Below are 25,450 nucleotides of genomic sequence, written 5' to 3'. Positions count from 1 at the left end.
GTCGGCAACCTTTTGGCAGCCGAGGGCCACATAGTAGTTAACAATGTTATAGCGGGCCACACTTTGTTAACATTTATGACTTTTCAGACATTGTTGTTTGTCAATATTCCATATAAAATAGCCAGGGAGGCGCGCGGGCCGCCTCTTACCGACCGCTGCTGTATAGTGTGCAGTGTGGTGGGGTATAATCGAGTAAATACTGTTTTTTTATTGAGAAAACATGCAGGTTATATACTAAAGTTTTAATAGGTTACATTCTTGTTCAATGATGTGAAATTATTAAAAGTATCAAGTTACAAGGAGTATTATATTTTTATACGTAATGTCTCAAGTTACACAGAATTGTTCTAAATCATTGATGCGTGAAAGGTAATGAAGCGTTAAGAACAAAAAGGATTATTATTATTTATCTATTTTATGTTTGTGTAATCAGGTGTGATCAGCTGTGTGGCGTCACTACATCTGATCAAACTTTTAAATGCAGTTTACCTTAAATTTATTTAAAATAAAACCTTAGTAGTCTGTGAATAATGTAAATTGCATGCAAGTTCTTGCTAGTCTACGCCTTGCTTTAGGGGCTATGTCACGCTCTAAGTATCACTGTAACCACTCCTAATCTATGGTGTGAAGACTGTGCGAGTGGACAGATCTTAGCACTGTATTAATTTCTCTGCTTTATTATTTATTAAGTCATGTTGAACATATTAGCTGGCTTGAGTAGCCTGCAGCATTATTCTGCCCATCCCTGCTTATCATGATTCATCAAAGGCAACTGCATCCCTGACGGATGATTGTTGCAACGCTGTGTCAAGAGTGGTTGAGACAGCCAATGGATTTCCTCTTATGGCTATACAAGCCAATCGCTGCACGGCACTTCTTGCCGCATAAGTCGCATGTCTGAATTTGTTGATGAAGTCATGTTGGACATTAGCAGGCTTGAGTAGCCTGTAGGCTGCCATCTCTAAATTCGCCGAACCCGGACAAAGAATTAAAAACACCCGGACATTTCGCGTAAATCGCATTTTTTCCCCGGAGGTGTATTTTATTCGGTTTTTACCCACTTTGTACACAATAATGCCGGTAAATAATTAAATTCAATGAGGTGTTTCCTCACATAAAAAAGTGTCCCGGTTTTCACTGGACACTTTTTGAAAGCCCCCCGGACGGTCTCCAAACTAGGACAAATCCGGGGAAACCCCATACCTGTTTATCATGATTACCAATATCGTAAATAAACATTGCAATTATGTCAGTGCTATTAATATGTTCTGGAATTTCCGAATCTGGCCGTTGGCCAAGATGCAACTAAACTTCAAATTGTATTTTTGTGTTAAGACTAAATGTAAAAATATATAAAAAGGGACTTTATTCTCGATTCTAATTTCCCAGATAATCACACTTAGGGCCACTTGCACCATCCCACTAACCCGAGGTTAAGCAGTTAAACCGTTAACCCAATGTCAAATTGTACTGGTAATCTAAATAAATAAATAAAAAACGAAGATTTTGACGACCGGTCTGGCCTAGTGGGTAGTGGCCCTGCCTATGAAGCCGATGGTCCTGGGTTCGAATCCCGGTAAGGGCATTTATTATTTGTGTATTTGTTCCTGAGTCATGGTTGTTTTCTATGTATATAAGTATTTATATTATATTGTGTTGGGTTGTGTTTGATTTAATTTTTGGATTTGTATTGTATTGTATTATATTGTAGATTGTAAGATTTGTATTGTATTGTATTGTAAACTTTGACATTATATATACCAAATGTATATTATATAAAATGAGTGATTATATTTTCTGAAATTCTATTAAATATTGTTATATTGTATATATCGTGTTCTGAGTACCCAGAACACAAGACTTCTTGAGCTTACCATGGGGCTTAGTAAATTTGTGTAAAAATGTCCTATAATATTTATTTATTTATTTTCATTGAAAACCATAGCAAGCATGATTGGTAAAAGCCGTTTGGGCGATATAGAACTAATATTAAAACTTGAAAGTTGTTGACATCTTGAATTAGACTGTAATTTTCTTCAACAGTGGAACTACGCCCTCAAACTGACGGCGCTAGTGGACGGGACCTTCAGGGTGGAGTTGGATGAAGCAGACCCGCTGTACCCGCGCTACAGGACTCAGTTCTCTTTGGACGGCGAGCCTAAAGGCGACAGGTTAGTATTTAATGTTGATATCCCTGTCTCTAGTGGAACTTCGCCCTCAAACTGACGGCGCTAGGCGACGGAACCTTCAGGGTGGAGTTGGATGAAGCAGACCCGCTGTACCCGCGCTACAGGACTCAGTTCTCTTTGGACGGCGAGCCTAAAGGCGACAGGTTAGTATTTAATGTTGATATCCCTGTCTCTAGTGGAACTACGCCCTCAAACTGACGGCGCTAGGCGACGGAACCTTCAGGGTGGAGTTGGATGAAGCAGACCCGCTGTACCCGCGCTACAGGACTCAGTTCTCTTTGGACGGCGAGCCTAAAGGCGACAGGTTAGTATTTAATGTTGATATCCCTGTCTCTAGTGGAACTACGCCCTCAAACTGACGGCGCTAGGCGACGGAACCTTCAGGGTGGAGTTGGATGAAGCAGACCCGCTGTACCCGCGCTACAGGACTCAGTTCTCTTTGGACGGCGAGCCTAAAGGCGACAGGTTAGTATTTAATGTTGATATCCCTGTCTCTAGTGGAACTACGCCCTCAAACTGACGGCGCTAGTCAACGGGACCTTCAGGGTGGAGTTGGATGAAGCAGACCCGCTGTACCCTCGCTACAGGACTCAGTTTTCTTTGGACGGCGAGCCTAAGGGCGACAGGTTAGCTATTTAATGTTGATATCCCTGTCTCCATTGACGTATAATATCTAAGGACGGGCCTTACGGGTACTAAAAACCGGGCAAGTGCGAGTCGGACTCGCGCACGCAGGGTTCCGTACCATAATGAAAAAAAAAACGACCACGCCCGACGTTGCTTAACTTTGGTCAAAAATCACAATCATTTGTTGTATGGGAGCCCCATTTAAATCTTTATTTTATTCTGTTTTTAGTATTTGTTGTTATAGCGGCGACAGAAATACATCATCTGTGAAAATTTCAACTGTCTAGCTATGACGGTTCGTGAGATACAGCCTGGTGACAGACAGACGGACGGACGGACGGACAGCGAAGTCTTAGTAATAGGGTCCCGTTTTACCTTTTGGGTACGGAACCCTAAAAATGGTACTAGTTCAGCGGTGTTACTCACGAATTCCAGCCAATCGTGCAGTCTAACGCAACTAGTTGCGACCAATAGCGCGCGTAGTGCGAACTCATCAACCAATCGGGCGCGTGATGCGAACTCATCAACCAATCCCGTTGTAGCGGTTTCACACCGCTGTACTGGCCCCTGTCATGCCTCATTATTATTGCCCGTAAAGCCAGTCCCTAGATAAGATATCTATGTCAATGCCTGTCTCAGTAATGGAACTATGTCTTAGGTATATTATTTAAAAACCGGGCAAGTGCTAGTTGGACTTGCCCACCGAGGGTTCCGTACTTATTATTAGGGTACGGCAACAGAAATACATCATCTGTGAATTTTTTAACTGTCTAGCTATCACAGTTCATGAGATACAGCCTGGTGACAGACAGACGGACAGTGATGTCTTAGTAATAGGGTCCCGTTTTTAATAAAAAGAAAATCTTCTGTCTTAGGAACGTATATTTATAAGTTTTATAACCAATATGATTTTAATTAAACCGTAAAATTGTCGAGCAAACCGATTAACCTTGTTACATAAAGTTTTTTCCGAATTCGTCCTTATGCTGAAGGATGTAGGTTTCTAATTTAAATAGCATTATTTGACCACGGTTTTTGATAAGGAATTGTAACAATACTATTAGCGTTATCAGCTAGTTAACGGGAGTGTTTTGGTTGCAGATTGATATGTGGATTTGATTTTTATAAGTCTACCTGTGAGAAACTGTTTTTGTTTGCAAAGAATTATAGGGTAGGCAACTTGGCATATATGATATATTATTTGTGTGATGAACACAGATATTTGTTGCTGAGTCATGGTTGTTTTCTATGTATATAAGTATGTATTTATCTATATAAGTATGTTTATATCGTCGCCTAGTACCCGTAGTACAAGTTATGCTTAGTTTGGGGCTAGGACGATCTGTGTAAGATGTCCCCAATATTTATTTTATTTTTTATTTACTCATATTTCTGAGCAATTTCTTATGATAGCGCAAAATACTGTGAAGTGTTTCTCTTTAAATCAAAACTCTGGGATGCCATGCATTTTATGCATACCTGTTACGTTGAAGTTTTGTTTACAAACACAACATAAGTAACAAACAGCATTTGATCGAAGGAAATGAGAATGGGATTCGAGTAACAAACGGCATTTGATAAAGAATGGTATTCGAAAGTACTGTTGGCATAACAGTATTATAAGTGTTTATGAATGACATTATCATTAGTATATCAAACTCTTAAATAACATACGAGTATAAGGCCTCACCAGTGGCGGATTTGCAGTAGGCTTGTGCCTGCTCGGTCACTACAGAGAGCGCTCCGCTCTTGGTCAATCGGTCAAACGAACTAGTTCGGTCTTTTAGTTCCTTTAGTTCAGTTCGGTCTTTGAGAGCTGGGAATGTATGAATCGATTTTACAGTAGTTTTTTCCTAAATCTTTGGCAACTGAATTACGATTCAAGTTGTACGATACTATATGACGATTAAACATCAAAAAGCTAGACATAATAAAATAATATAAAAAATACAGAAAAAATATTTGATTTTTCTTCATACTCTTCAGGTTTAGGACTGTTTGTCACTCTTTTATCTCGTTCACACTCGTGCCAGCGTCATTGTGAACCATTTCGTTCAGTCTATTTTCTGTTTCACTCATGTCAAGCGCTCACCAATCCCACTGAACTAAAGGACCTAAAGACCGATTAAGAGCGTACAAAAAGATTTAGTTCCTTTCGGTCCTTGATGGGATTTCATTCTTAACAGTTCTTAGTTCATGACCGACACAAGCCTAATTTGCAGTGTTGGCCGCCCTAGGCCCCGGGCACTGTTGTAACTCACTAGCCGCCCCTTTCTCAGCATGCACCGTATAGACTGCCGCCTTGCTGCCGCTCTTAATGTCTTATTGCCGCCCTAGGCCCGGGCCTACTGGGCCTTAAGGCAAATCCGCCACTGGGCTTCACTACACCTTATAAAACAAAGTCCCCCGCCGCGTCTGTCTGTTTGTGTGTTTGCATGTTCGCTATAAACTCAAAAACTACTGAACGGATTGTCATGCGGTTTTCACCTATCAATAGAGTGATTCTTGAGGAAGGTTTAGGTGTATAATTTGTTAGCCCGTGCGAACCCGGGGCTGGTCGCTAGTATATTATATTATTATCATTTGTTTTCATTACTCAATCAATGATATTAGTCTCAGTAAAAATTAAAACATTGTAAAATTTGTGTGATTATTTGACCTCCCCCTAACAATACTTATTACCAAAGACATATGTAACTTCGTATAAGACGAATAAAGTCTAAGGAAAAAACGTGCCTCGGAATTCAAGTAAAAGTCATTCTCGAATAGATGCCGCACACACCTTTAGCCTATCCTCGGCTAGATGGCGTGACGACACCGTTTCATATTTAACAATTATAACACATAGATATCAGTGAATGAACATGGATCAAAATGATATAAAAATAATAAAATAATTTATCCATATATATACATTTTTTGATAACTTTATACGTTTTCATTTTGAGTTTTAGTCGTGTGTCGATAGATGGCAGTAAATTTACAGTGACTACAAAATTTACAATGACAGGACCCCTCTATACTATCTATTCTTTTTGTTATTACTTATAAATGATATGAATTTCAGCTTGAAACTGGTGTCCAGCGCGAAAGGTGTGGTGACGGTGGTCAACGGGCAAGGCCATAAGGTTCTAATCACGGCAGAACCCTTCAAGTTGGAGTTCCTTGATCAGGTATGTTTTTAATATGCCTAGTTTAAAAAATCGACTATTTAAATATTTGGGTGAATCAACTTTTTCTTGTCACTAGTTGCCATGGTTACGGTCTCCTGGGTCACTCTTAAAATACTAGTTATTTCGTATTTAAATGAACCAAACTTGACTTTTTTGGTAGTTATAAGGCCTTTCCATAATGGGACATCTACTAAGCATGTTTGTAGAACGTGGTAGCTCTTCTAAGAAACTATGCTATTATTGTCTCCTGGCTGATGGGACAGAATAACAACAAGAAATAGTTGTTCGACCCATTTGCTAATTATTATCAAAGTTTAAAGTGTTATAATTTTTATCAGTTTTATCACCAATAGACAACGGGACTTAATCGCGTATTTAGTTTGAAGATTTACCTCCGACCCCGTGGTCTCGGAGAAGACTGGATAAGTTGACCAACATCTTCTAGCCGCGCGAGTTTTTCGAACTACCCGCACTTGGTCTTGTTTATCAGCTTGAACGTATTGTCAGGCCTCCGTCACACGCTCAAGGCCACGCGCTATATGCCTACCGCTCGGCGTATCGTCGACGATACAACCGACAGAGGGCCGCCGAACGCCCGCCTCAGCGCTCGCACCGCATTGCACCGCGCGTTTCCCGCGCTTATGCTTCGAAATGCCGAAACCACGTAATTATTGTGCAGTAGATGGGTGAAAAAGTCAAAAAACAAAGGAAAAAGCCTATAATAAAAAATCATCTTTTTATGGCGGGCTAAAGGTCCCACCTGTAACCTATTTTATAAAGCTACAAGTTACAATTTACAAGCGGAAGTTTCTTTCTAACCCTATGTGTTAGAACGAGACTTCCGCTTGTAAATTGTATCTTGTAGCTTTATAAAATAGGCCACTGAAAGTTTAATAATTATATTGAAGGGTTAGAAAAAGTATTTTTAAATAACTTTGACGACGTAATAATTAATCGGCCTGGTAGCACCGCATTACAACTTTTAAAAACCGTTGATTGTCTGTTGCTTTGCTCCTGAATATTTATTAAAATTATTTACGCGATTTCAACTACTTATTAAATTTTAATAACAGAGAATTCCGAGAAGTGAAAAAATTATAAATCATTATATTAAAACTAAAACATATTTGATTCGCAACATTCGTTTTATTACAATAATCATCATAGGTAGGGTAGCTACAACCCTAGCGCATTCTTACGATGACGCGTTGGCACGTGACTCGAACGGCGGGCAACACAGTCTCGACTCTTTGTGTGCGTAATTATGGTACATTTCTTCTTGTCCTGAGCAGCAGGTATTATTATTAAGGTTCTGTAGGCTATTATAGCGTAGGTATTTTTGCTTTTGTTTGGGAATGAAGTATCTGTTACGTAGTAACTATTTATTAATCTGTGGTATTGTGGACTATGGATATGTCGACACACAACACTAACGATATTCGATTTATCGACTGTCTGGATTCCATGTGGATGAGATCTTAAAACCCTCGTCCCGATTGAAATAATTGCAATTTTTTATCAGTTTTATCACCTAATGTTTATTAGAGTATCATTTTATATTATTAATAATCAGGGCTCTGTCAGTATCAATATAGGAGAATTTCTACTTAACAATATTAATACCAAATGATCACTCTACCTACCGTCTTTTAACACATTCACTGCCCCCAACGCACATGTGCGTTCAGTGTCATATAAGTTGTTCCTAGGCCACGCCCCCTGGCAGTGAATGCGTGGTAATTGTGACGGTTAGTTACCAAACGATCATTCTACGATAATTAGGGTTTCTGCTCGAGAATTCTCGAGGTGAGAAATCTCGAGAAATTGGTCCTAAGTCGGGACGGGAAAAAAACACTCAATGCCTCGAGAACTCGAGAAATAAATCTCTTGTGATAAGTAAAAAGAAAACACGCGTATATATAACACGTGATGTGTCTATAGTGTTACTCTTTCGGTAGTTAAATAAATGTAAACAATGTTTTTTCTTTTTTAATTTCAGGTACTTAAAACATTTATTAGGTAGTTAACCAACCAAATAAACAACTGCCTTGATCGGTCCCCTATCCTATCGTTCTGGCTTGAACCGATTTTCATGTTTTGAAACTATTGAACTGCCATGACGTGTCTTTTTATTAAAAAACGCTTTAAAAAAAATTGTATCTATTACTTATGAAAGCAAAATAATGTAAATTATTATCATATATGATTTGTAATTTTTACATTTGCGGTGATTTAATTTTCAAGACAGACACGTCAAAATCGCTTATCTTTTTCTCGATGCTAAAAAAACGAATGATTGATAAATCAAATCATCCCGATATATTCCTATTATCAAACTATCGCAATTTCAGGAGCTTCATTGTTACGTTTGTTACATTTCGTAGTAAAACTTCTGTAAGTATGTCACATCGAGTTAAATTGATTGACTTAAATTTTCTTGCCTAATAAAATACCATGGGTATTGTGATTTGATTACATTTTGTTAAATACCTAAAGAAAAACAATATAGCATATCACATCGCCGGCGCGCACGCCTGCACCTAAAGTTTTTTTTGTTTGTTGTTGAATTTTTGATCATTAAGTGCAATTTATGGTAAATAAAAATTTGCCATGTTTGATTATTGATCTCACCTACGATTCCTATGAGTCTGATTAGTAATAAAGCAAAAAAAAATTAAATAACATGGTGTTTTTTGAAACTTTCAACATTTCTCGAGATACTCGAGAAACTCGAGAAATCTTGGTCGAGAATTCCCGTGCCTCGAGAAATTAAAAAGGTCGAGAAACCAGAAACCCTAACGATAATTAAATCTGCGTATCAATGCTCTGCCTACTCACCACTTTTGCAGACTACTCAACGTAATCAGATTCTGCCAATCGTTACTCTACGAAACCCGATAAAAAATTGGCGTATTTTTTATCGTGGAATCAATAGGGCACCGAAAACGGGACTAAACCCACGGGTGCCCGAGACCGGAATCCAAAAACCCGGAATAAAATATGATTTGGTCCCTCGTTGCGTGCAAGTCTATCTATCTATTAAGCCCTTTTATTCTGAGTTAGAGTATGTCTCAGTGTGCCGCTTGGCAAAGGCCTCCTCCAGCTCTTTCTATTGGGGTCTGTCGTGGGCCACTCTTCTCCATTTCGGGCCCGCTGTGAGTTTGAGTTCATTCTCCCATCTTGTTCGAGGTCTCCTCTGACTCCGTGTGCAACCTCTTGGGTACCAATCCGTTACGATTTTGCTCCATTTTTCCTGATCCTGAAAGTAATGTTATTATTTTTATCAACAGGCCGGCGATGTGGCAGTGGTGGTGAACGGCAACGCTCAGCTGGTGGTGGAGCCGCTCAAGGTCAAAGAGGAGGGTGGTGACGTGAGTGTGGTCCTGTCTCGCGATTGGCTGGAATCTAGTACATTAATTCATCCGTTGAGGCCGGCAATGGGTGCCCCTAAACCGGAGAACGACTTTATCAAACCGAAAGTCGCGAGCTCGAACCCTGGCTAGTACAATGAAATTTATGGACGAAATGTCATTTGATACTCGTATTTATCAATCGCTTTTCGCTAAAAGAAAACATCGTGACGAAATGAGACTAGTCCCATTAAGGCCTTGTTTCCTTCTGGGTATAAAAGTAAAAACGAATGCCTGCGAAAATTCTTGAGATAATAAATGTGGTCAAGCGGACCCCAGGCTCTTCAAGTGAGTCGTGGCAAAAATGTCGAGACAACACTACACTAGGAAGACTATAAATGCAAATAAATGATTGATTGATTGATTATAATGAGTAATATTCAATACTAGATTCCTTCTAATCCAGCTTATTGTTATATATATATTGTCACTGCATTGTTTGTCTATTATTTGTTGTGCACAGTCACCTGCTATAATATGTTACACAAATATAAAAATATCTCACACGATCTTATTTGTAGAGCCATAAGAGCCATAAGAGCATCACATATTTTTGCGGCCTTTGAAGAGTAACATATTATTGCATGTGACTGTCAACGGTTGACACGACTCGCAGTGTATTTCGCGCGCACCAATAAGCGCGAGCGATCGTATTATATCAATATTTTTGGCTTTCCATCCAGAGAACGGTTCTTATGCTTCATCTGCCATAAGGGCGTTTCTATCAGAATTTCTGTTGGCATTTTATATGGAAACGTCCTTATTGCACTTGAAGCATAAGGACCTTTCTGTGATGGAAAGCCACATTTGATCGTAACATGTTTTAAAATCTAAAATTAAATACTTTTATTCGTTAAGACCTCGTGTTTGGAAGAATCTTCAGTAAACTTCCGAAACATGTCGCGCGAGTGGTATCGTCTTGGGTCGTCCCATTCGTTTTTCGTCCAGTTCTTAAATTAGTTCTATTCTGCTTTCGTCACTCATTCTACATTGAAAGCCACCGACGATTGTGACGAATGTAAAATGAGTGACGAAAGCAGAATAGGACTAATTTAAGAACTTGACGAAAAACGAATGGGACGACCCAAGACGATACCGCGCGAGTGACTAAAAACAAGCGAGTCTAAACCGTAAAATTATTCAATCTTCAGTAAAGTTTATTATTCATGTATAAGTGTATATTGAGTTCAAAGACCTTTGTATATGCACGTGTAACAGCTACAATGTAGTACACTTATCTACACGTGTACCCGTTGTTTATTTGCGCATATCATGTATTGCCAGAAACAAAGGATTATCTATTCGAAATAATGTTCAGTTTAATTTTATAATTAATTTACTTTAAGGTTGAAATTACGTTGAACTAGCGACACGCCCCGGCTTCGCACGGGTTACACAAAACCTTAACAAATGATACTCCTAAACCTTCCTCAAGAATCACTCTAATTCTAAGGCGAAAATCGCATGAAAATCCGTTCAGTAGTATTTGAGTTTATCGCGAACATACATTACATACACACAAACAGACAGACGCGTCGGGGGACTTTGTTTTATAAGGTGTAGTGATAAGTTTGATATATTATTTTCAAATGTAAGATTAAGAGATCTTTAGCAAAACACTTCAAATAGCACTTGTTTTGTTCCTAAAGTTTTCGGTGAAACAAATTATGATAAAACCGGAGTAATCCCTCTTTGGCTTAGTAGTCAGAAAAACTATAATGTCTGCGCCATTTTTAGGGTTCCGTACCCAAAGTGTAAAAACGGGACCTTGTCTGTCTGTCTGTCACCAGGCTGTATCTCATGAACCGTGATAGATACCTAGACAGTTGAAATTTGCACAAATGATGTATTTCTGTTCCCGCTATAACAACAAATATTAAAAAGTACAGAACCCTCGGTGGTCCAGTCCGACTCGCACTCGACCAGATTTTTTAGATTTAGCTGCCTTTAGTGATCATCAAATGTTATTATTATTTGAGATCATCTCTTCCTCACAATCGATAATCAATTTTGTTTTTATTTTCGAGCCTTCATCTCACGGTTATCACTTATCGCGTAAACATCTATATCCCAATACAAACGCTGTATCAGTCACGTAGCGATAAGCGAGATCATTGACTACGAGAGTGTGTCAACCGGTCAATGACAGCGATAACGGAGAAATTTTACGTCATCTTTAATTGCCAACATTGATTTAACTTACATCATTGGCTTTTAGGGTTCCGTACCCAAAGGGTAAAAATACCATATTACTTGATATTACTAAGACTCCACTGTCCGTCTGTCTGTCACCAGGCTGTATCTCATGAACCGTGATAGCTAGGCAGTTGAAATTTTCACAGATGATGTATTTCTGTTGCCGCTATAACAACAAATACTAAAAACAAAATAAAATAAATATTTAAGTGGGGCTCCCATACAGCAAAAGTAAAGTAAAGTATTTATTAATTGTAAACTGTGTACATAAGATGTCATATACAGGAGATATCGAATCAACAGTTGCCCATTTCGAGCATACAACGAAGGTGATTTTTTTTGTTGTTTTTTTTCCTAATGGTACGGAACCCTTTTAGTATGTTAGAGGGGTTTCTTTTATTATTTTGGTGCTCTTAAACAAATATATCAATTCATGTTAAAGGTCATACTGAACAACTTTTACTATGATCCTCTTTGTTCAGTATGACCTACATATTCACTCCATAGAGCATGGTTAGTGTTCAAGAACAAAAAGTTAATGTTTATTTTATTTTTGTCTATGGCCAAAAAGTTACTGGAAACACTTTTTCATCAACGCTCTTTACTTGGACAATCATGGCCGTTGCATGTTGTACGGGTTGCAAATAATTGTGTTTTATTAATTAATAATACAAGTATAAAAAGTTCATTCCGTATATTTTTTCTACTACAGTCAGGCATAACAAAATTAGCCCTGTATAAACACATGCTCTATGTATAGACAAACTGTGTAGTCAAGGCTAAAATGTCCAATCGGAGAAAGCGCCAAAAACATATAAACACGACCTTATTGTCCCTTTATACGTATTGATATTCTAGACCTTTACACGCTATTTATTAGCAATAAAATGTGATAATTGACTGATATAGTTTATATAGTATAGTACGGCACGTATCGACCTTTTGACCTGTGACCGGGTCGGCTCAATTAAATGCCTATTAACATGATTATTCTAGATACTGTTGTTATCTGTGTTCTGTTCTTAATTTATGTCTAAACTGGGAGCTCTGGTACATTTGTGTTTGAAATGCCGTCGCAAATTATAATTGTGGTGTTCCATGCCTAAGGGCCACCTCACCCACACTAGCGTCTCCCGAGCGTTGGCGTCTAGCCAATTCTATGGCTGCTACTTGACGCAACGTTGGCGCAACTGCGCAGCGACACCATTTACCTCAAAAAACGCTAGTGTATGGTGGCCCTTATGCTTCACGTGCATAAGGACCCTTCTGATGGAATGCTACATATGTTAATTTAGTAAAATATTCTACAGGAAGACGACAGTTCACGAGGCGAAAACTTCAAATCACACCACGACAGCAAACCGCGAGGCAACGAGGCAGTTTCACTCGATGTCACCTTCCCCGAGGCCGATCATGTCTATGGTAAGAAGAACAATAGTTGTTATACAAGAGAGCAAAATTGTTGTTTAGGCCCAGTAGGCCCGGGCCTAGGGCGGCCAGATATTAGGGACGGCAGTCTATATGGTGGGTCCTGAGAAAGGGGCGGCTAGTACTTACTACAGGGCCTGGGGCCTAGGGCGGCAAAGACTGCAAATCCGTCACTGGTTGTTTATGTTTACCCATTGAGACACGAGCTAGCGAAAATTTTACTATAAAACTTGCTTTATGAAAAAGCTTTGCAACAAACTTTGTTGCTGAGTGTAATCAATTGTTTTACCAGTTCACAGTTTAGAAACATGCTCTAAATATTATAGTTTTTTTTTAGATTTTTTAGATTTTTATTGTGTTTATGTATCTGTATATTTTATATCATTATTATAGTTTTTTTAATGTAATTCGACATTAAGAGAACCTATACATCTCTAAGTAATTGTAATACGTTAGTTTGAATTGGTAGTTGCAGTTAGTTGTATTTTATAAAATTGTTGATGTATTATTATTATTATTGCTTGTATGTAAATTCAATGATGACGTGTAAAAGTGCCCTTGTGGCCTATTTGCTGAATAAATGTTGAAACTTTGCCGAGTTTCATACTTTCTACCGTTCTTTTAATTTTTTTACGGCCGTAATAACCCAATATTTTTTTATAAAGCTAAACTTATTGTCGGCAGGTATCCCCGAGCACACGGACAATTTCGCCCTCCGCACAACTAGCGGCGGCGAGCCGTACCGCCTCTATAATCTGGACGTGTTCGAGTTTGAACTCGACAGCCGCATGGCGCTGTATGGCGCCATCCCCGTCATGTATGCGCATGGGTAAGTTTTATCATAGCCGATATTAAACTTTCGTGAGACATGTTTTAAATTGCGCCAAACAACACACACATAACATGTCGCCAATAGCGACTAAAAAATTCAAGTGAGTGAAACCGTTGTCGTATAAACAATTTATCATAGCCTATAGACGCTTGCAACCTTCGAGCAACACGGAAGGGAGGCGGCATTCGCACTATTTCCCCTCTGCCGAGGTACAAGATTAGCGCGTCAATCTAATCTAGCGCGGGTAATAAAACTAGTTGCACTTGGATTTTTCACTAGACCGAGTCCAGACGCGCGCGTGAACACTGCTGCACAAAAATGCCTGTTTGCTCGGTTTTATGTTATAAAAAGAGATCGGGGACATCAAATTTACAAAAAGAAAGTGTTACATTTCACATGTAATATTTTGTTTACATATCATACGTTTAATTACATTCAAACACAATTATTATATTTTAGTCTCATGTAATTGTTGGATTTATCGATTTTGCTCGCTCAGTACAAATTGCGGATCGGTCGAGCGACAAATCCGACTTCTCATCTCTCAGAATACAATAACATACTTCAACGAAAATGTGTTAGTGTGCGTGTTGTGACACTTGTCACTCGTCCGTACACAAAAAGAGATCGAGGTTTGCAAGATTTGTCTTTGACGTGTGTCATTTTCTATGTATTTGTGTCGTCGTTACAGATTGGATTTTGTATGTAAGTGTGTGAGAAGTGCGACTGTGTGCACCTTTCCCCCCGCGAAAAATGGCAGAAAGATTTGTACGGTGAGATATCGCTTGGGCCCCTCCCTTCCGATGTGTCGGAAGCCGGTGTTGCTCGAAGCTTGCAACTCTTGGGGTGTCACATGATTCTTAAAAATCCTCCTTTCCCCTTGAAGAACCCTGGAATTTATAGGAACGCCGAAAGGGAACTCCTAGACCGAATGTGTCGCTTATTTGATGTTTAAGAAGAAACGTCTCGGAAACGTTCGTATTTGTCATGCTACTTCAGTCAATCTCAGTACTTTTTGTACCGAGACTGACTGAAATAGCAAGACACGTTCGTACGTTTCCGTGAAAATACGAAGGAAAATAACTATGCACTACATCTGTACTTACATATTCGACCTGCAGTGTAACCTGATTCTTATATACAATAAACAACTTTGATCTTTGAACGGTCCTGACATATCATTTTGTTGGCAGCTCCAAGCGCACCACTGGCGTCTTCTGGCACAACTCCGCCGAAACGTGGGTGGACGTGGTCAACCACGCTGAGGGCACTGTCGTCTCTTCACTGGTCAATCTGGTCACCGGTGGGCAGAAGAAACAAGTCGATGCTAGGTAAACACTGTTTTTAAACTACTAATATAGTCCGTCTAATATAACTTTGCACATATCATTATTCTCTTTATTTATTTCTCATCTTAAGTTAGGTTATTTTATAATATGAATATAAAAGTAAAATATAAAAACACTTACAAAACAATAAAAAATACATATAAACACATTATAAAAAACCTAACCTAGATTGCCGCCGGCAGCGGGGCTTGGCCCAAGCTGCCGGTGGTCAGGGCCGCAGAGTGAGGAACCGACGTACTATCATTATTATTAACATCATATTTTCATATAAACTTTATATTTATGGTGGACACTACGATAACGTAGCCTACCTTTAATCTTTAACTTATACTACCTACCTATTCTAAAGTAAAAAATATGTAAACGCAATTTACTAAAAATACGTGAGTTGACGTAAAATAAATTGAATGAACATATTTATTTTAATTTTATTATAAATCTTGATTACATTGTCAAAAACAATGTACTTACTAACATGTTTCTATAATGATATGGTACTAACAATATTTTATGACATTTTTTTAATATTCTAAAATAAGGATATTTTATTTTATTTATATTTTCTACATTTATTCGCAGATTCATGAGCGAGTCCGGTATCGTGGACGTATTCGTCATGCTCGGCAACCGCCCTAAGGATGTGTTCAGGCAGTACACGCGGCTCACCGGTGTAATGCCTTTGCCACCCGTAAGTATAACATTTGATAGAGATAACACAATACAAATGTACTGAATAATCATACATAGTAAAAAAAAACACTAGGCCAAAGGTATGGTGCAATCTTTTCGATCGATAGAGAGGCAGATAAAGAAATTTCGATTTTCGCGTTTCGCAGTAGGCCACCTGTAAACAAACTGCCTTGGTGCATCAATGTCATAGTGAAAACTTCTCAAAAAACTGTTTAAGGCCTAGTGTGTATAAGTTACTCTATGGTTTACTAAACAAATTAGTGCTGCACTCTGGCGGCAGTACATTGCAGTAATACTCCCTATTCAATCCATATATTCCACCAGAAATTCTCCATCGCGTACCACCAATGCCGCTGGAACTACGTGGACGAGAATGACGTGCGCCAGGTGGACGACAACTTTGACGTGCACGACATGCCCGTTGACGCCATCTGGCTCGACATCGAGTACACAGACAGAAAGATGTAAGTATATTAGTATATATATACATACGGACATGATGCGTCAAGTGGACGACAACTTTGACGTGCACGATATTCCTGGTGACGCCATCTGGCTCGACATCGAATACACAGACAGAAAGATGTAAGTATATTAGAATATAATGTAATACATCATATAATCGTCGTCTAGTACCCATAACACAAGCCTTATTGAGCTTACTGTGGGACAAGGTCGATCAATGTAAAATTGTCCTATGATATTAATCTTTGATATATATATAGTAAAATAATACATTTTACTTCAAAATTTGCCCCTAATTCTCAGATCCGTATCCTACGCATCTTGTTGGTAAATCTTATGTTCAATGCCGGAGTCCTTACGACACAGGCTCGACCTAGTGTGAGGGCTATTGTTTGTTCTAAGAAGATGTTGTACATATTCTATAGTTAATTTTAATTTAATTACTGAGGTTTCATGTCATGTCAATTTGGAAAATAGATATATTTGTATTGTATTGTAATATTTATATTTTACCCCTAGGTACTTCACATGGGACGCCGAAAAGTTCCCCCATCCGGCCGACATGGTCGCCAACTTGACCGCCAAGGGTCGGAGGCTGATCGCCATCATCGACCCCCACATCAAGAGGGAACCCGGATACTTCCTACACGAAGACGCTACCGAGAACGGGTACTATGTGAAAGATAAGGACGGGAAAGATTATGAAGGTTAGTGCCATACTCGCATGTTAGTACCTACTACTGTAGAGGAGCATATACTACGCCCAAAAGTTTCCCCATCCGGCCGACATGGTCGCCAACTTGACCGCCAAGGGTCGGAGATTGATCGCCATCATCGACCCCCACATCAAGAGGGAAGCCGGATACTTCCTACACGAAGACGCTACCGAGAATGGTTACTATGTGAAGGACAAAGACGGGAAAGATTATGAAGGTTAGTATACTTTTGTTTCTGTAAGCTATAGAACTCACGATACCACATGGCTCCGCCATTATGAAATTTTTCGAAAATCTGAATCTACAAAATATCCATTTAATTACCGAATCGGCTCACAAAATTTCGTGAGAATCGGTTGGGAAATGTGACCTGTAGAGAAGCATTTACTACGTCTAACAGTTCCCTCATCCGGCCGACATGGTCGCCAACTTGACCGCCAAGGGCCGGAGGTTGATCGCCATCATCGACCCCCACATCAAGAGGGAACCCGGATACTTCCTACACGAAGACGCTACCGAGAACGGGTACTATGTGAAAGATAATGAAGGTTAGACTATACTTTTAGTTCTGTTAGATTTAGAACTCACGATACCACATGGCACCGCCATTTTGGAAAATTTCTGAAATCTGAATCTACAAAAATAACCATATAATTATACTGGGTCAAGCAAATCTTGTCAGTAGAAAAAGGCGCGAAATTCAAATTTTCTATGAGACGATATCCCTTCGCGCCTCGGAGTAAATATCTATGGAGTAGAGACGCGCACTAATTTCTATCTGAAAAATTCTGTCACTTTTGGCGCGGGGGACGAGGTAACGCACACAAATAATGTTAACACTAATGCATTTTTAGCATGCGTCGCTACACACGCACACGACAAAATTATCAAACACTAGCAAAAACTATATTCACACAAGTACAAGAACAAACACAGACAACCCTGTCCGTGAACGAGATGACGTCAGTTCTAAGTAAACCTAGATAGTGCGAGGGACGCGCCGATAATATTGTCGATAAAATTGACAATGAATTTTAATTTCTGATTTTATCAATTATAATAATAATACAATATCAAGTCTTTGTACCAGCATTTTACTAACTTTGAATTTTTGTATTGTTTAGATGTTATTTCTAATAGTTTGTCAATTTGTTTAGGGCGAATCTTGCAAGCTGATATAGAATGTTTTTTTTTATTATCAGTTCATTAGTTAATATTTTACATGTTGGTTTACTTCTGAAAGCAATGCAATATACTATCGAGCATGCAGATCTGATGACAGAGATGGAACGCGGCCATAGGATGTCATTTAAGGGATATTGAGTAGGGGATAATTAGTATATATATCGGCGGTAGATCGTAAAATCGGGCATATCGAGATATTCCTAGGCATATCATGAAACGCCGCCATTTAATAATCTGCCTTTTGCATTTTTTGCCACGGCTAGTGCTGCATTCTATGTGGCATTTGGAGCAGAATGCGTAGGTACTAGGTAGGTACTAAAATCATACGCTACCCAAACACGTACTATAAGTAGGCTGTCAAGCCATTTCAATGGTTATCATTTGCTAAAATTAGGACATCCTACTTATTTGATATGCCTAAATGTTGAGGTTTGAACGGTATGGCTGGTGGTCACTAGTCAGATCATGACATGCCGGCGTTTCATGATCTGCTTAGGAATATCACACCTTGAAGTTAGCACGATATGGCTGGTGGTCACTAGGCAGATCATCATCTGCCTAGGAATATCACTCCTTGAGGTTTGTACGATATGGCTGGTGTTCGCTAGACATCATGACCATCTGTATATTATTCATTATGTTTATATCGATTTTACCGATATTGGTTTTTATGGTGTCCCATCACTAATATTGGTACGGTGATACCAGAGTAATAAATTAAAAGTGCCTATTTATGGAAAGTGACAGCCGTAAATACCTTAAATTAATAAAATATTTGACATGTTAAATAAAAATATATAGCTGGTCAAGCAAATCTTGTCAGTAAAAAAGGCGCGAAATTCAAATTTTCTATGGGACGATATCCCTTCCCGCCTACATTTTTCAAATTTGCCGCCTTTTTCTACTGACAAGAGCTTGACCAGCTATATGTAGAAACTAAAAAAAAATAATTTTCAAAAAAGAGTCTATCGGTAATTTTACGTTATTTAGGGGTTGTGCACAAATCACGCGAGATGTTTTCGACTACTTTTTGATCCCCCGTCCCCCTTTTCTTTATTCTTATAGATCTATTTATTTGATTAAATAGATTAGGTTGATATGAATCTAAGGTGTTATATAAAAATAATGTGTTACATAAATTATATGTGACGTCCCACGGGTAAAGGTACCTTATGGGGGTTGGCGCTTACGCTATTATTAACGCCGCTCCAATATTATTGCGGCGCCTTGCGACGTAAGCGCCGGCCGCCACAAGGTACCTTTTTCCATGGAACGTCACATATAACAAAAAGCAACGCAAATAGGGCATATTACTGCAATGTTCTGCCGCCAGAGTGTAGCACTAAGCTAGCTAGTGAATTTTCTCTTTTCTCTTTATCGCTCAAATATGCAGTAGTGATAGAGAGGTTAGATAACGAAATTTAAATGTTCTTGTTCCGCGGCGCACCCCCAGATTGTGATGGATTGTGGTAGTCGCGCCCCCTACGCAGAGTTTCGCATAATATTTCCTATTAGAAATTCTATTCGTACCTAATTAATATTTAGAAAGTCTTCTTTAGAATTACCCTAAATTAGATCTAATATCATATCACTGGTATCACTGTCAGATTGACAATGTTTTTTAGTTATTTGCAAAGTTAATGCACTATTTGATAATATTTAGATGTAATAGTACTTACATATGATAAGAAACGTGTTCTTTTTGTAGACTAGACGTTTCCGATCTCATTTTGCACGAGAAAACGCTGCAATTCGGCATTTTCGGCTCCTATCATTCCGCTTAGACTGACGTTTGCTGAATGGCGTATGACGTGTGGCAACTAGTTTTATATAACCTCCTTGACCGGCGGCCGCGATCTTTTTGCAGAGGGGAACGCCTGTTAATGGCCGCTCCATAGATATTTACTCCGAGCTTCGCGCCTACATTTTTCAAATTTGCCGCCTTTTTCTACTGACAAGATCTGCTTGACCATCTATAATTACCGAATCCGCTCACAAAATTTCACGAGAATCGGTTGAGAAATGCAACCTGTACAGTAGGTAAAATTACTTGAGAAAGAGGTTCATAATTGTCTGGGAAATTCAATAGGGCTTCGTGGGGAACTTAATAAAAACCTAGTTCAGGTGTTAAGTCTTAAAAATTGTCTTCAGGCTGGTGCTGGCCCGGCTCCTCATCCTACCTGGACTTCTTCGACCCTCGCGTCAGCAAGTACTACTCCGAGCGCTACCAGTTCAAGAACTTCCCCGGATCCAGCAAAGACGTCCACATCTGGAACGACATGAACGAGCCCAGCGTGAGTAATATGAACCTTACTACGTTGAGTTAAGGTCTCTCTTCGCTCGGCCAGCAGGTACTACTCCGAGCGGTACCAGTTCAAGAACTTTCCCGGATCCAGCAAAGACGTCCACATCTGGAACGACATGAACGAGCCCAGCGTGAGTAATATGAACCTTACTACGTTGAGTTAAGGTCTCTCTTCGCTCGGCCAGCAGGTACTACTCCGAGCGGTACCAGTTCAAGAACTTTCCCGGATCCAGCAAAGACGTCCACATCTGGAACGACATGAACGAGCCCAGCGTGAGTAATATAAACCTTACTACGTTGAGTTAAGGTCTCTCTTCGCTCGGCCAGCAGGTACTACTCCGAGCGGTACCAGTTCAAGAACTTTCCCGGATCCAGCAAAGACGTCCACATCTGGAACGACATGAACGAGCCCAGCGTGAGTAATATGAACCTTACTACGTTGAGTTAAGGTCTCTCTTCGCTCGGCCAGCAGGTACTACTCCGAGCGGTACCAGTTCAAGAACTTTCCCGGATCCAGCAAAGACGTCCACATCTGGAACGACATGAACGAGCCCAGCGTGAGTAATATGAACCTTACTACGTTGAGTTAAGGTCTCTCTTCGCTCGGCCAGCAGGTACTACTCCGAGCGGTACCAGTTCAAGAACTTTCCCGGATCCAGCAAAGACGTCCACATCTGGAACGACATGAACGAGCCCAGCGTGAGTAATATGAACCTTACTGCGTTGACTTAAGATTTCTCTTCGCTCGGTCAACAAGTACTACTCCGAGCACTACCAGTTCTGCCAAATTAAGAGCGGTTTCGCACTACGTCCGATCCAAATCCGATCCCAACCCGTGAAAATATGGTCCGTAGTAGCCGTAGAACTATTTCTATGGTAAGTTACGCACCGCACACGTTGAATGACGGAAAGAAATCGGATGACAGAGATCGGACGGATCTACTACGGACCATATTTTCACGGGTTCGGATCGGATTCGGATCGGACGTAGTGCGAAACCGCTCTAAGTGTTAAGTGTGTCCGACTATTTATTTAAGTTAATATGAAAATAATATAATTAAAATGTTGAACAGGTATTCAACGGTCCTGAGATCACTATGCCCAAGGATTGCCGCCATCACAAGCCTCCCCAGGACGGCCACGATGGACTCGCCTCCTATTGGGAACACAGGTATTTTTACAATAGGGTATTATTATCCTACTAGTCGAATCAGTTTCTTTTTTAGAACTGTCAAAACGATTTACTAATATGGAATTTTTATGAAACATTACACAATGACGTCACGGTCAACTCACCTAAGATTTCTATCCGATTTATTAAATAGAACTTGTGTTTAAAAATTATAACTGCATGTTTTTCTAATAATTATCTGGTGATTTTTAATGCATGGTGTGAAATAATTTATTTTAAATACAGTCAAAATACCCTATTGTTATTTTTAACATAAAAATTAATCGATGAGTTCGATCAAAAATAACATTACACATTTTTAGAAGGAATTTTCATGTTAATAGATTTAGTACAAAAATTCTTTCGGAACAAATTCAATTATGTTATTAAATATTTTGATAATCACCGTATTAGTTGCCTGTTGAAAGGAAAATACCGTCAGCTATAAAAGCTTGTATTGTTTTTTTTTCAGACACGTTCACAATGAATACGGTCTAGCACACATCAAAGGCACTCACCAGGGCATGTTGGACCGCGCCGACGGCAAATTCCGGCCGTTCATCCTCACGCGTTCCGCGTTCGCCGGCACTCAGAGGTGACCACATATTACACTCTTAACTGGCCATAGGTCGGCCTTATGTCCTCACAGTAAGGTTGACAATGGTCTAGCACACATCAAAGGCACTCACCAGGGCATGTTGGACCGCGCCGACGGCAAATTCCGGCCGTTCATCCTCACGCGTTCCGCGTTCGCCGGCACTCAGAGGTGACCACATATAACACTCTTAACTGGCCATAGGTCGGCCATATGTCCTCACAGTAAGGTTGACAATGGTCTAGCACACATCAAAGGCACTCACCAGGGCATGTTGGACCGCGCCGACGGCAAATTCCGGCCGTTCATCCTCACGCGTTCCGCGTTCGCCGGCACTCAGAGGTGACCACATATAACACTCTTAACTGGCCATAGGTCGGCCTTATGTCCTCACAGTAAGGTTGACAATGGTCTAGCACACATCAAAGGCACTCACCAGGGCATGTTGGACCGCGCCGACGGCAAATTCCGGCCGTTCATCCTCACGCGTTCCGCGTTCGCCGGCACTCAGAGGTGACCACATATAACACTCTTAACTGGCCATAGGTCGGCCTTATGTCCTCACAGTAAGGTTGACAATGGTCTAGCACACATCAAAGGCACTCACCAGGGCATGTTGGACCGCGCCGACGGCAAATACTGGCCCTTCATTCTCACGCGTTCCGCGTTCGCCGGCACTCAGAGGTAAAGCCAAACAAGACTTAGAGGATATAACCAAACGGAGACGCCTTGTCTGTTATTTTCTGTACAAAACAGTCTGCGTATTTTTACGGGGGAGGGGCACGTCAAATGTATACGTAAAGTAAAAATAGCCATGTCGGATAAACGTCAGTCCATACATTGTGTATGACCATTGGCCGCCTATTTTCGACAGAGGGGAACGCCTGTTAATGGCTACTCCATTTGGTTATATCCTCTAAGACACAAGACCAAGTCAACTACTAATTTTAAAACATTGTTAAGATTCATTATAGGAATGCAATGTGTGACAAGGAAAGCCTACGCCAAAAAAAAGGGATTTCAATGTTTATCTTCCAACTTGATTAATGAGGTTTAGAGGCGGACCAAAATAACTCTGCATGGCATTTGCAATGACAAAGTCTGGCAATGTCTATTAATGTCGAATTTCTCTAAAAAATATGACGTTAATAAATATCACTTTCTTCTATTAAAATCTAGGCCAATCAATTTAGGTCCAAAAAAAGCGTTTTGGGCAATTAATTCCCAGCAAGCTAGAAATCATTTTAATACCTTCATTAGGTATATCCTAAATTCGTATAATCTGAGTTTGCTCCATCCCAGGATTCCCAGGAGGTGTGGATAAATTTTGGGAGCCTTGGGAGATACATTTTACCTTGGATTGATAAAACCACTCAATGTAGAAGGGACTCACCATCAATTACAATGTCACTACCAGCAAGGTTGTTGTGGATCAGACACTGGTGAAAAAAAATTTCGGATTTTAACACGATTATACAAAAAAAAAGGTATTAAGACGATTTCCAGCTTGCTGGGAATTAATACCTGGAAAAAATCTAATTTGATTGGCCTAATCGGTGGCACCGATTGTTTTTATTGCCTAGTTTAAAGTTTGAACCAACTTTCAAAAATGATAAAGCAAAGTAAATAAAATGTATTTTTGTAGATACGCAGCCGTATGGACAGGCGACAACATGGCAGAATGGGGTTTCCTGGCCGTCTCTATTCCCCAGTGCATCTCCATGTCCGTCGCCGGCATCAGCTTCTGCGGTTCAGACGTCGGTGGATTCTTCAAATATCCTGAAGCCGAGCTGATGACGAGGTGGTACCAGGTTAGTGATACTGATATACCCTCCATTCGGCTGAGTTACCATCCCTTATGTTACCCTCTCTTGGGGCAAACTAACCTTTTTTGGATCAAAATTATGCTCGTTGGGGTAAAGTTACCATCAATTGGGTCAAGTTACCTTCTCTTGGTTACCATTCTCCGTTGGGTCGTAAGTACCAAGTGCAACTATTCTCATGTGCATCGCGATGTCCGTAGCCGGCATTAGCTTCTGCGGTTCTGACGTCGGTGGATTCTTCAAGTATCCTGAAGCCGAGCTGATGACGAGGTGTTACCAGGTTAGTGATACTGATATAACTTCCATTCGGCTAAGTTACCATCCCTTAGGTCAATGTTACCCTCTCTTGGGGCAAAGTAACCCCTTTTTGGGTCAAAATTATGCTCATTTGGGTCAAAGTCACCCTCGTTAGGGCCTAAGCTACCCACCTTATCTGTGGTCGTCCACGCAAAGGGACATCAAGTTGTGTCAACCCTAATAATTGCTCGGAGCAATGCTGAGCCGAACGGAGCCGAGTTTGCCCGAAGGGAGGAGTTTCGCACCCCTGCCTGAGGCTGAGCTGATGACTGCTGCTATGGGGTTAGTAATACTGTATACCCTTATATACAGGGCTTGTGCACAAATCACGCGAGGTTCGATAGGGGGTGGGCGGGTCACGAAAAAATCACGATAGATCACATTGGGGGAGGGGTGGTATAAGGAGACCTCACCTGTATTTATCTACAGTGAACGAAACTAAGAAAAAAACGTACCACATGAGTAGATACTTTTTCTCCGTTTCGTTAAACATAAGTCTTCAGTCTGCACTTCAAAAAACGAGTCTATTGAACGAAAATAGAAAAATAAACAAGATTTTCTATATGTATACAATTAACTATTTATCTTAAAATTAGGTCGAACGAAAAAACTTCAAAAAAATACACGTGAGGTTGTGTGGGGGAGGGGGGTAGCCAAAAACCTCACCAAATATCACCAAGGGGGAGGGGGGCTCAAAAAGTAGCCGAAAACACCTCGCGTGATTTGTGCACAACCCCCTTGCGGTAATTGGTCTAAGACAAGTTTTCTCCATAAATTGTGTTTTTGTGACAGGCGGGTGCCTTCCAGCCGTTCTTCCGCGCTCACTCCCACATCGAGACCAAACGCCGCGAGCCGTGGCTGTACGAGCCCGCCACCGCCGCGCTCATCCGAGACGCCCTGCGCAGGAGATACGCGCTCATCGACTATTGGTATGTTTGGCAATGGCGGATTTGAAGTCTTTGCCGCCCTAGGCCCCAGGCCCTGCAGCCGCCCCTTTCT

General features: G+C 40.3%; 1 protein-coding gene across 1 annotated transcript in view; it reads left to right on the top strand.

Annotated features, from left to right (window-relative positions):
* Window positions 1-25,450, top strand: part of LOC134801887 (neutral alpha-glucosidase AB) — a 34,109-nt gene that overhangs the window by 790 nt on the left and 7,869 nt on the right. The window contains exons 3-16 of the mRNA XM_063774540.1: window positions 2,044-2,171; window positions 5,884-5,989; window positions 9,280-9,360; window positions 12,906-13,017; window positions 13,708-13,852; window positions 15,049-15,186; window positions 15,784-15,892; window positions 16,219-16,358; window positions 16,879-17,066; window positions 20,412-20,554; window positions 21,639-21,736; window positions 22,209-22,331; window positions 23,977-24,142; window positions 25,244-25,380. Of these exons, the coding sequence (XP_063630610.1) occupies window positions 2,044-2,171; window positions 5,884-5,989; window positions 9,280-9,360; window positions 12,906-13,017; window positions 13,708-13,852; window positions 15,049-15,186; window positions 15,784-15,892; window positions 16,219-16,358; window positions 16,879-17,066; window positions 20,412-20,554; window positions 21,639-21,736; window positions 22,209-22,331; window positions 23,977-24,142; window positions 25,244-25,380 (1,814 nt within the window). The remainder of the gene's footprint in view (window positions 1-2,043; window positions 2,172-5,883; window positions 5,990-9,279; window positions 9,361-12,905; window positions 13,018-13,707; window positions 13,853-15,048; window positions 15,187-15,783; window positions 15,893-16,218; window positions 16,359-16,878; window positions 17,067-20,411; window positions 20,555-21,638; window positions 21,737-22,208; window positions 22,332-23,976; window positions 24,143-25,243; window positions 25,381-25,450) is intronic.

The sequence above is a fragment of the Cydia splendana genome, chromosome 23, assembly GCF_910591565.1.
Source record: "Cydia splendana chromosome 23, ilCydSple1.2, whole genome shotgun sequence".
In the NCBI taxonomy this organism is placed as follows: domain Eukaryota; kingdom Metazoa; phylum Arthropoda; class Insecta; order Lepidoptera; family Tortricidae; genus Cydia; species Cydia splendana.
Note: the sequence above shows the minus strand (reverse complement) of the source record. Positions and strands in the feature narration are given on the sequence as shown.